The sequence below is a fragment of the Euprymna scolopes genome, chromosome 37 (assembly GCF_053919585.1).
Source record: "Euprymna scolopes isolate OS-2025 chromosome 37, ASM5391958v1, whole genome shotgun sequence".
NCBI classification, from domain to species: domain Eukaryota; kingdom Metazoa; phylum Mollusca; class Cephalopoda; order Sepiida; family Sepiolidae; genus Euprymna; species Euprymna scolopes.
Window position 1 is genome coordinate 50,628,896 of NC_136518.1, and position 12,738 is coordinate 50,641,633.

At 35.1% G+C, this 12,738-nt stretch overlaps 2 protein-coding genes across 2 annotated transcripts in view; one reads left to right on the forward strand and one right to left on the reverse strand.

Annotated features, from left to right (window-relative positions):
* The window catches only part of LOC145261154 (acid sphingomyelinase-like phosphodiesterase 3b), a 271,422-nt gene that overhangs the window by 135,037 nt on the left and 123,647 nt on the right, over positions 1–12,738 (reverse strand). The gene's annotated exons all lie outside the window — the stretch shown is intronic.
* On the forward strand, positions 9,076–10,255 carry LOC145261152 (uncharacterized). Its single transcript, XM_080119460.1, has 2 exons — positions 9,076–9,925; positions 9,970–10,255. Exons 1-2 carry the CDS (start codon positions 9,573–9,575, stop codon positions 10,226–10,228), a joined length of 612 nt encoding a protein of 203 aa, XP_079975586.1. The 5' UTR covers positions 9,076–9,572; the 3' UTR covers positions 10,229–10,255.

Sequence of the window (12,738 nt, forward strand, 5' to 3'; positions counted from 1 at the left end):
TTCTTCTGGACAAAACGTTGCAGAAGTATAGATGTGTGGGATAGCAGGAAGGTTTAACATGTTTTTAATGGACGAATCAAACTTACATGTTCAATTTAGTTGTATGGCAGTTGTGTCAGAAGCGTCATTTTATATGGCAGCAAATTTTGTTTGACTGAAATGCAAGGCTAAATCCATGATCAAATAGATCTGCAAAGTGAAATTTGATCAAACCTAACACATTAGGTCATAGGATGTGCTGAAAATACTTTATTTGTCCAACATAGACGTTCAGGGTTCGTACAGATTTTCAATGTCTACTTTCAAGGAATTTTCAGTTTTTCAAGGCCTTTTCAAAATAAAATTCGATAAACAATATAATAAACCTAAAAACTTAATTGACAGGAAACGACATTTTCATACAAAACAATATACTTGTCAATAACCTCATCAACCTGAAAGAACAGTTGGAAATGACTTATATACTATACATTACGACCATGTAATCCCTTGAAAATGCTGTTGTCAAACCTGACATAGTTATATGGAATAAGTCAGAGAGAGTTGCAACCTTGGTTAAAGTGAGTGTCCCTAATGATGGAGGTTTGAACAAAGCTGAAAGAAAGAAACAGACCAAATATCAAGGTCTCATGTATGATATGAAAAGAAACTGGAATCTTAGGGAAATCATACCAGTTATTATAAGTGCCACATGAAGAAGAACTTGAAGTCCTACCTAACTAATATTCCTGGTGAACCAAGTGCAAAAGAGATCCAGACAATTGCACTTAAGGGAACAACGAGGATACTAAAAAGAGCTCTCGGTTAGTTTCAATAAAAAGCAGGGCAATGTTGGCATCTGGTTTGGCTGCCCCATACCCAGCGTTACAATCTTCAAAGGAAGAAAATAAAAAAGAAGTCACTAATCATATTTACATTGTCTTATACACTCATATTTGGCCAACCAAGACTATAAAATAGTTTCACCACAACACTATCAAAATTATCGGGAAGCAGTTTATCACTTTCGTCCTCTTTTTAAGATGTTTTTAATGGATGAATCAAATTTCATGTTCAGTCTAGTTGTATGGCAGTTGTGCCAGGAGCGTTACTATGAAATGACGGCAGCAAATATTGGTTCTCTCCTGCTGGACTGCAGTGCAACGCTAAATCCATGGTCAAACTTAACAAATTAGGCAGGGCTCTGTGGACAAATTTATCTTTAATTGACAACTAAATATTTCCGATTACTAGCCAAATAAAAAAGTCACTAGCCAAACCCACATGATTTTTAGAATATGACATGTTCGTTCTGTGATGAGTATGTACAGCAGAGATTTTTCTGTGTGTGTGTGTGTTTTTTTTAATAAGTGTAATTATAAATATACAACAAATTTTATGTTAATACTTGAAGGTATAAACATTCTAATTTCTTCAGGTGTTTTTTTAAACAGTCTTCGTTAAAAAAAAAAAGAAAGAAAGAGTATATTGTTTATTGTTTAAATAATGTAACTTCGTTCGTTGTATTAAAAAAAAAAAAAAAAGTTGAAAAGATATTTTTCATTCAGTAGTGAGCTTTGAAAGATTGTCAGTGAAAGAAACACAATCGCCAAAAGATAAGTGTTTCATTATTTCTAGTCGCCACTTAAAAAAAAAAAAAAATCACTCGCAAATGTGACCGTTTCACTCGCAATGTAGAGCCCTGTTAGGGTCGTAGAATTTGCCACTGCATTTGCCAATATAGACGCTGTTCTAAAGATGAATCGGTTATACAGAAGCATGGATTCCCTAAATCGCAGGAAAATTGATCAGCAAAGGACATGGAAACAAGTAGAAATCCTTAAATGCCGTAAAGCCTTCTACCTAAATAGTTTTTCCCCTCGGACTGCCGCACTTTGGAATTCCCTGTCGGGTCCCTGCTCCCTGACTGTACTGACATGCAGAAATTCAAGTGTAAATGTAAATAGACATCTCTCTGCCCAACTCTATAAACAGTATACCTGCAAATCTGGTCCCAAACAGTAGCTTCCTCACGACTAAGTTGCTCTGTGCCTTGTTTTGGGTGAAATGACAAAAAAAAAAAAAAAAGAAAGTGAAACAATACTGCACTGAGTGACATTTAGACACATTTACCCCGTTGAACTGTTGTGACTGGAGAATGGGGTTGCATATTATCAAAAAAGGTCCGACCTCCTAAACAAGTGAATAGACGAAGATTATATTTGGCCTTGGTGCATGACAAAATGTAACAGTCATTACATGTACACACTCGGGACCCACTTGCTATGTGCAGACAGTTGCAAGAAAACCAAGACAAGGAATAAGTTGACTCAATTTTTCTCAGTTGAACAACAGAACATTTATTTACAGATATTTTCCTGCCCGCCCATATTTAGTGCGCGTCTTTTTCTGCCGCTCTCGGCCCACACGTGTGCCAACGTCTATCTCTGTCCTCTAACTCTTTCTATCTTTCCATTGCATTATCTCACACACAGCTTTGTCATTTGCCTACAGCTTGCGTCTGCGCCCCGTTACAAAAATAAGATTATTAGCTTTGGTCATGCTTTAGTTTGAAACAGAATTTTCATTGGTCTGTCATCGAGACTGACAGACTAACAAAAAATAAAATGTTTTTTTATCTCTAAACTCACAACCTGAACGGAGACTCTTTAAGAATATCCGTTTTTTTTTTTTTTTTTTTTTTTTTTTTTAAATGATTAAATAACGTGTGTCTGAAGAAAAACAAAAACAAAAAAAACGCTACCGTCAAATCTTTAGCAAGCAGCAACGGAGACACACCTGCCTCGATGTATCGGTTAATATTTAAATAAGAGTTATCAACACTTCTCGAAATTCTCTGAAATTCTATCCCAGAAGACGGAGAGCAGAGTGGACAAGTTATTTTGTACCGATTCCACTTTGCCAGATAAGAACATCCTCTAGGTTATATGGAATCATCGCGCCATTGAGTTGCGTGAACCAATTTCTACTTCATCAAACTTGTATGACCACTCGAGTTAATAAAAAGAACAAAAATTTTAAAAACTTGTCCAATCTGCAATTGTATTTAGTTTAGTGAAGAAAATGCTATCTCAAATGGAAGCATGACGGAGAGACAGAATCTTCTAAGCAAGTATGGGCATCTATAATATAAATCTCACCTGTCTCTTTAAATATATGTAAGTATGTCTTGCAAAACCTTCGACAAAGATGACGGATCCTGACAATATCAGTATTCTTTTGAAGCTAAACATCTCGGACGACAAATATCGAAAAATTGGCCAAAAACATTAATTCCTTCACCCTAAACTCGGCCGTTTTGTACAAGGAGGGGTTGATTTTTTTTTTTTCGTCGCCATTTTAGCAAGTCATCGTCATTGTTGGATTGACTTCAGTTAATTTCAACGTTTTTGATTTCCGGTCGCGTCATGGAGACATCGGCTAAGATGTTAGGTTTTCTTTCATTTTCTTTTCGACGTCATGAGTTCGAACCTGCCTGCCTACTACCGCATTTCTTTTTTTTTTTTAACACCTCTTTTCACCCTGGCTGCCTACTGTTATTTTGATTCCCTCCCCATGCTACTACCATTTTTATTTTTAAACATCTCTCGCCACATTCGCGGATTCAAGCCTGCCTGCCTACTACCACTTTTTTTTTCTCAACACACACCTCCAAACACCCGGGTAACGCCGGGCACTCAGGCTAGTACCTAATAAGAGGAGTCCATTCTATTTTCACATTTAAAAGTGAACATGTAACTTCCAACTGATACGCGACATACATAAAAAAGACAAAGCATGGATTAAAGTGTAGTACCTGATACTACACTTCATCTTTCCTATCCTCAGTCAGTGAAGGAGAAATTCTAAAGAGATTTTTATTCCTATCCAGAGAGCTCCTCCTTTGCAGGAGCTGGATGTTCCTCACGTTAAAAACCGATCTTCTGTCTAAATCAGCAATTGTAGCAAGTAAACAGGGAAAGATGAGGGGAGCACATCTAAATATGAAATGTGTTAGCGATGAAAAGGCGAGTCTCAAATTTTTGCAAGACAAACTGACAAAAGGCTAGTCTCAAATTTTGACATGACAAACTATCAAATCAAAACCAATATTTTTTTCATATTCCTCTTTCTGCAACTAACTATATCTCCCAAGTAATTCGACCAACAAGATACATAGTCTGTCAAGCAAAGGAGTTTATATTTGTCAAACAAAAGATGGTATCCCTTATTCTTAATATTCATTTCCACCGACTCTACATGTTTAACTTGACCATTATATTTATAAGTCTATTTAAAATAATTTAGCCTAAATAATTTATTAAAGTTTGATATTAAATCTCCACATATATAAAATACACTGGTGTGTGTGTGTGTGTATGTGTGTTTGCATGTAACTTTGTTCCCTATGGACTCCAAAATGGCTAGGCCAATATTTGTTTAAATTTCACACAAACGTACTTCATGTGTCGGAGAGTGTTCTTAGATTTTGTGTCAGATGGCCTCCGATATGTATTAAAATTAGTCCGATTTTGAATAAAGTTAATACTCTTATACAGCCTGCTATCACAAGTGCATTTGAGAAGTTTTATCATTGCATAAGCAGAAGGGTCTGGCATATAAAAAATTCAACAGTAGGTCCTTTGATATGACAGAAGTGCATTCAAAATGAACGTTTCTGTTTAGAGCACAATCGAACCGTGGTACTTGACTTTTGCATTTTAAACTTTAATTCAAACCATTTTATATAAAATAATTTTATAAAATCAGAAGTAGGTTCTCTACAGTGCAATGTATATTAGGACGCAAGTGAAACTTCACTGCGACGAGTACCAAACTAACACAGGCAATCAATCGATTTGATTGAAAAATGAGTGATTTTGCCGATTTCAATGACAAGAAAAGTATTGTAAATGTAGAACACTCGTTGATCCTTATTCAATCCCAGGCACTGTCGAGTTTCCCTAATTATCTCCTCTTATTAATAAACTAGAACTATGCCTATTAACGATTGTTCAATAAACAAAACTGGATATTCTTAATACACATCCATTCAATCTACAGGGCTAAAAATCAGAGGTGTCTAAATTTACATAAAGGGTTTCCACCCCGTTTTACTCTCTTTGCATGAAACTAAATTAAATACAACAAAGACCACATTACAACCACTAACAGCTGTTCTGAAATTCATAATGATCGCTTATTTTGGGTTTGGTTTGGTTGTTTTTATTTTACGGCATATCAACCCTTTTCAGGTTATTTAATGTCGAATCCAGTGATTTTGAATAAAAATTTTTTTTTTAATCGAATATATTTGTTTTTTTTAAGTCGGTTTCTATTTAATCCATAATTGGGACTAACAGGTACTACAAGTCTGGGTCAGAGTTGGACCTGGGAGCAATGGCAATTAAAGGGTGGCTCCATACTCCCGCAAGCTGGGGCCTCACCATCGGATATAGTTTAAGGTCATATTCAAGACCCTTATTATAGGAGTGAATCCTATATATATATATAATCTCCCAACCGGTAGTAATTGCGTCATCCGGCACTGATGATTCCCAAAAGAATGAAACACTAGGGTCTGTAGGTATTAAAAAAAAATGATTATTGTAATAAATATATCAACCCCTTTAAGAAACTCTATTCTTATTGTTAAGCACTTTGAAGTTGAAATAGAAATTCGGTCACCTAAGATCGAATGCGTAGATCATGTTATAATCATTAGATCACTATGGCCAGATGCTACGGCATTTAAAAAAATAAATGTTAAAATTTCAACGATATTTCTCGCGATTGAGATTGGCTGTGAGGTTTGTTCCTTGCTAATGAAGTCAGAGATGGTTTTGTGGCCGGGTTCAAATCTCCCGACCAATAGTAATCGTTTCCCCCTGCACTAATGATTCCTAAAAGTGTCTGTAGATATTAAAAAAAAAAAATTATTGTAATAATTATATGTATACATACACTATCAGGCCACCTGGCATTGCCCGTACACTTAAATATGATATTTTGATTAAAACAGATTTCGTACTTATTATTATATTGGATCTAATATATATTAATGATTTAAAAAGTTAGAAAAAAAAAAAAATGATGAGCCACCACCGAGAATCGAAACCAAAACGTTTAGCTTGCGATTTACTTTTTTCTTTCACATTAAAGCTTGAACTATGAAGACATGTTTGCTGCAAGTCTAAAAATTAAAACATGAACCAGTAGCTATTACATTACACATGCATATTCGTAATGCCGTCGTTCAATCTTCACCTGGTAAATTCCATTTTTTTTTTTTTTAATTTTCATACTTTTGCACCGATTTTCCCTGGGTAAAAAAAAAATATAAAGTTTTGCATAGGTTTGAATACTCTGTATATTAAGTTTTATGTTTGTAGATAGAAAACTGACAGAAGAGTTTAGAAGGCAATTTTTTTAAACAAATATATATGCACATAGATAAATCTATATAGAAAGAGGTTTGTGTTTACTATAAGCTTTTTACGTAAATATTACGCAAGTATAAATCATGTAGAATATCTGCATTAATATAATTACACGTAATAGTTAACTAAAGATGATCATCCCATAAGAAAGCTGAAAAAACTAATAGGGAATTAGTTAATGAATATTTAAAATATGCAAATTAGCTCGATCTTTTGCTAGTGAATGCAATTTCACGATCTATATATAACAAAGTTGTATTTTCTTTTTAAATAAATAGAAAAAAGGGTTTTTAATATGAATATCAATACAAAAAAAAAGAAAAATTATAGGAGTGTATATACGTCATGGACGTGCGTCAGAAGCAGAGATGATTCATTGAATTTCAGGCAAAAGTGCACTGGGAATGGTAGTGACTATGTAGAAAAATAAATTCTGGGACACAAAAGGTTGCTCGTGTTTATGGTATCATTCTTGTCTTCATAGCTCTTCAACTTTTGGAGTTAAAAAATAGGGCGCTTTATGTGTTAGTGGATAATTATATTTTAAAAATAATATATATATATTTTTTTTTCTTAGGTGAAATATGCTTTTTCAATTATATTTCACGCCTTGTGTATACCAATTCTTTTACTTTAGAAGCTCAATGTTAGTAAAATATTACAACAGAGCACAAATAACAGGACAGCTACATTCCAAGTTCCAAATATGTATTTTTCTAACCAAATTCTTTCAGCATGTCAAAACTCCGACACATTTTTTTTTACAGATGTTTTGTTATGCAGAAACAATCAATTATGTCAATATCAAATCTTTTTGTGCATATACTCTTCAGAAAAATAGAAATTTTTTTTAGAAAGAAATATACATGACAATATAATGTCGAAAAAAGAATTCCATAGAAGACCCAACATCGCATATTTGATTAGCCATCTTAATATTTAGTGTAAAGAAGGTCTTAGTTAATATTTGAATTAAAAATGTATTAAAAAGTTTTAGTAAACAAAGATTATTTATATAATAATATTACTTAATTTAACCAATATTTATTGTCTGTAATATGCTAACTAGGGTTTATTTAGGTTGAGAATACGAAACGCAACTCACTTTTTTTAAAATGGCAGTTAATTAACAATTCTACCTGGTCATTACTATATGGAATTTCAAGTGAACATTTTACAAGGCGCCTTCAATAAGTTTCTAGACGTTTTCATATGAGCACTTTTATGGATAATACACGCATGAAATTCTAGTCTTATTCAAAGTAATCTTCTCCGGCTGAAAAGCATTTGTTGTGCCATTTCAACAACTTCTGGAAGACCCCATAGAAGTGTGTGTGTGTGTGTCAATGCCCCTCATCACAGCCTCTTTCATCTCAATTGTTTTATAGCGACAGCCTCTAAGGTTTTCCTTGAGCTTAAGGAATAACCAAAGGTCACAGGAAGCAAGGTCTGGACAGCAAGATCAGAATTGATCAGCTTGACCATCTTCCTGCTGTCATGTCAATGCCTTTCATTCTGATCTTCTCTGGCAAACTTTGCGCAAATCTTCATCTTCAGTTCCTTATGAATAATTGTGTGTACAGTTCCCACACTGATATCAAACTGTGCACTAATTGTCTCTATAGACACACGATGGTTCTTACCTATGGAATTCTTTATTTGGTCAATCAACATGACTTACTTACCCCTCCCACACCTCTCATCATCCCTCAGACTCTCTACCTTCCCTGGATCTCTCATGCCACTCAAAAACTGATGCTTGATTCATGCAAGATGGTCCAAAAGCAGTCTGAAGCATTCCATACGTTTCTGTGGCATTTTTCAAGTTTAAAAAAGACTTTTATTGCATATCGTTTTTCTAAAGTGCCCTCCTGTCCAGATTACATTTTTTAAATTCACCAGCTTCTGCTTGTGACAATCAGGTCTTTGGTCATTCTCGCCACTGCACGTTTTTTTTGGTCTATGTTAGTCCTAGCTAGGGTTCATATTATTTAGATTCATTGGACTACTGTTCTCATCTTGAGTTTGATTTTTACAACGTTTCAGTCGGTGTAATCTCTGACTTAGGACCTCTATCCAGTCATGGCTAGTGGAACAAGAGCACGCTACCCCCATGAAGTTATAAAGAATTCCGATCAAAATTCTGTTCAAATTCCCGAGTTCGACAGAAACATTACCGAGTTTGACAAGATACACCTGAAGAAGGTCAGAGGTTACATCGACCGAAACGTTGTAAAAATCACACTCAAGATAAGAACAGTTGTCCAATAATCCAAATAATATGAACCCTAGCTAGGACTAGCATAGACCAAAAAAAAACGTGCAGTGGCGAGGATGACAAAAGACCCTCACCTCCCCAATTTTTGAGTGGCGTTGTGCTTAACTTTTTTGTTTGTTGTCTTGTTTTTTGTAACACGTTATGAAAATAAAAAATAAATAACTCAAATCAAGTGTGGAAATTTCCTGAAATTCATTCTGAATAAATCGAACTTGAACGAAATGCACCGCACTTGGATAAATTTGCAAGATTTGAGTGTGTACATGTCGCATGGGACGCTGAAAGGAAATAATAAAAAAAAAAAAAACTACAAATAAAGTGAAGTGAATTATCGAGAAGCATCTTTCCTACTTGTCTACGTCATCACCTTACGACATAATGAGCATTGCTTCTGCTTCTCTTCAACTATTGTGCACACGGACTCATGATCATCTCTTATAAGCATACTTGAAGAATCGGATATAAAAATGGCAATGTTTGTTACTTTTCCTGTCCTTGACCTTGATCAGACATCACAAGTCACAGGGGAGAAAAAAAAACAATACGTCAGAAGAAGAAAATAACAAATGAAAAGATGAAAAATGAAGGAGACTGAGATGAAGAGAATGGTAAAAGTAAGAGTCTGAGACAAGGATAAAAGAAACTGAGACAAAGAGGATAAACTGTAACAAAAAGGATGAAGAATAAAGGATGAGGATAAAAAAAAGAAAGATGCTGAGACAAGGAGGATGAAACAGAAAGGATACCAAGATGTAAAGAATAATAAAAGGAGGGGACAGCTGAGATGAAAATTAAAAAAAAGAAGTCAAGATGAAGAAAATGAGAGGAAAGATGTCGAAGAGGACGAAAGATGCTGGAAAGAAAAAAAAGAAAAGATGCTGGATAGAAAAGAAGAAAAGATGCTGGATAGAAAAGAAGAAAAGGTGCTGGATAGAAAAGAAGAAAAGGTGCTGGATAGAAAAGAAGAAAAGGTGCTGGATAGAAAAGAAGAAAAGGTGCTGGATAGAAAAGAAGAAAAGGTGCTGGATAGAAAAGAAGAAAAGGTGCTGGATAGAAAAGAAGAAAAGGTGCTGGATAGAAAAGAAGAAAAGGTGCTGGATAGAAAAGAAGAAAAGGTGCTGGATAGAAAAGAAGAAAAGGTGCTGGATAGAAAAGAAGAAAAGGTGCTGGATAGAAAAGAAGAAAAGGTGCTGGATAGAAAAGAAGAAAAGGTGCTTAGAAGGAAAAGGTAGATGCTGAAAGGAAAAGGAGGAAAGATGCTGAAAGGAAAAGGAGGAAAGATGCTGAAAGGAAAAGGAGGAAAGATGCTGAAAGGAAAAGGAGGAAAGATGCTGAAAGGAAAAGGAGGAAAGATGCTGAAAGGAAAAGGAGGAAAGATGCTGAAAGGAAAAGGAGGAAAGATGCTGAAAGGAAAAGGAGGAAAGATGCTGAAAGGAAAAGGAGGAAAGATGCTGAAAGGAAAAGGAGGAAAGATGCTGAAAGGAAAAGGAGGAAAGATGCTGAAAGGAAAAGGAGGAAAGATGCTGGATAGAAAAGGAGGAAAGATGCTGGATAGAAAAGGAGGAAAGATGCTGGATAGAAAAGAAGAAAAGGTGTTGGATAGAAAAGAAGAAAAGGTGCTGGATAGAAAAGAAGAAAAGGTGCTGGATAGAAAAGAAGAAAAGGTGCTTAGAAGGAAAAGGAGGAAAGATGCTAAAAGGAAAAGGAGGAAAGATGCTAAAAGGAAAAGGAGGAAAGATGCTGAAAGGAAAAGGAGGAAAGATGCTGAAAGGAAAAGGAGGAAAGATGCTGGAAGGAAAAGGAGGAAAGATGCTGGAAGGAAAAGGAGGAAAGATGCTGGAAGGAAAAGGAGGAAAGATGCTGGAAGGAAAAGGAGGAAAGATGCTGGAAGGAAAAGGAGGAAAGATGCTGGAAGGAAAAGGAGGAAAGATGCTGGAAGGAAAAGGAGGAAAGATGCTGGAAGGAAAAGGAGGAAAGATGCTGGAAGGAAAAGGAGGAAAGATGCTGGAAGGAAAAGGAGGAAAGATGCTGGAAGGAAAAGGAGGAAAGATGCTGGAAGGAAAAGGAGGAAAGATGCTGGAAGGAAAAGGAGGAAAGATGCTGGAAGGAAAAGGAGGAAAGATGCTGGAAGGAAAAGGAGGAAAGATGCTGGAAGGAAAAGGAGGAAAGATGCTGGAAGGAAAAGGAGGAAAGATGCTGGAAGGAAAAGGAGGAAAGATGCTGGAAGGAAAAGGAGGAAAGATGCTGGAAGGAAAAGGAGGAAAGATGCTGGAAGGAAAAGGAGGAAAGATGCTGGAAGGAAAAGGAGGAAAGATGCTGGAAGGAAAAGGAGGAAAGATACTAAGATGAAGATAATGATAAAAAAGGATGCTGAGACAAAGAGGATGAAAAAGGTCGAGGCTAACACGAAGAGAAATAAGAGAAGGAAGCAGAGACCAAACTTTAAAAAAAAAAGAAAAAAAAAACGGAAGCTAAAAATATATAAAAGAAAGAAGTTATTGAGACGAAAAGGATGAGATCAATATGAGAAGGAAAATAACCGACACAAAGAATAAAAATATGAACGAGGAAAATGAAAAAGGAGGCTGAAAAAGACGAAAACGTTGAGTGAAAATAAAACGAAACCTCAGCAAAAATAAGAAAAAATAAATCGATCAGCCAAAAGCAAAAATTGTGCAACATAATCACTATATTGATTTGATCAGAGGCGGATGAGAAGGATGCTAGAAATGGATTGCAGGAAGAAATGACAACTTGAAATGCGATTCATGGCAGCAAAAAAAGTATTTAGACTTTTACATATAAAAAATGACAGAGTTATGGCGTTCTGTTATTTAACGTCAATTTCAGGGTTAAATAAATCTTACACATGTTTCAGGAGAAAAATTCAGAAAACGTTTAAACAAAATCCAAGTTACCATATGAACCACCCTATCCTTATAAACAGTTGCCAGATGAAAATCCCATAAAATTCAGGTAAAAAAAATCTATGAAAAGCCTTCATATAAATATCAGAATAATCAATGACGATATGCAGGTGATAAAAGCCAACACTTTAAACTAAAAAACAAAATCAAATGGCAAAGAAAACTTTGAATGCATATAAAAAAATTTTTCTAATTAGCTGTAATTTATAATTAACTGAACAGGTCACAGATTCTCCTCCTCTCTCTCCCTATTATCACTCCTTTTACTTTAAGTTGATTCAACAACTAATATTTCTTAACGTTTCCGTGAGACACAGGGTAACTCACTGTTTTAGCGTTGTTATCTAATTTACATACGCGTATATAGATATATCGTAAACACGTAAATTAGATTATCTAAATATTAATTTACTTGTCCGTACGTCCAGTGTCACAAAAAAAAAACTCCTCACAAAAATTAATTAATGAGAAACGAATTACCTCTCTTTATAATCGCTTTATATCAGTGAAAAATCATTAAAACCATTTTTAAAAAAAAAAAAAAAAAAAAAAAACATGGCTGTCTGTATACGGTTTCAAATTGACTATTTTATTTTCTAATTTAAAAAAAAAATCAAGTTTTTTTTTTATCACAGTTTCTTTTTAAAATTTAAAAAAACGTGCAAGTGAATTAAGTTCATTGAAAACAAGTGAAGCATGCATGGTCCTTTGTGAGTGCACAGTGAACGAGGCATAAAAAAATGACTACGTTCAGCATTGCCCCCCCCCCTCCCCATTTAGCTTCAAAAGTCCCCAGGGGACTCAAATTCTGGTGAAAATGAACAAACGGTGCAATTTTAAGTCTTAACATATGTAAATTTGAGTTCTGCACCATGCAAAAAAAGAAATGACTAAGTCCATCATTTGCCCCCCCCCCCCCGTATTTAGCCCCAAAAGTTTCCAAGGCTTTAATATGTTTAAATTTAAGTTCAGCACCATGCAAAACAGCTGCCAACGTTGCCCTGTTTTTTTTTATTGAAACCAACCGAGAGCTCTTTTTAGTATCCTCGTTGTTCCCTTAAGTGCATTTGTCTGGACTTCTTTTGCACTTGGTTCATCAGGAATATTAGTTAGG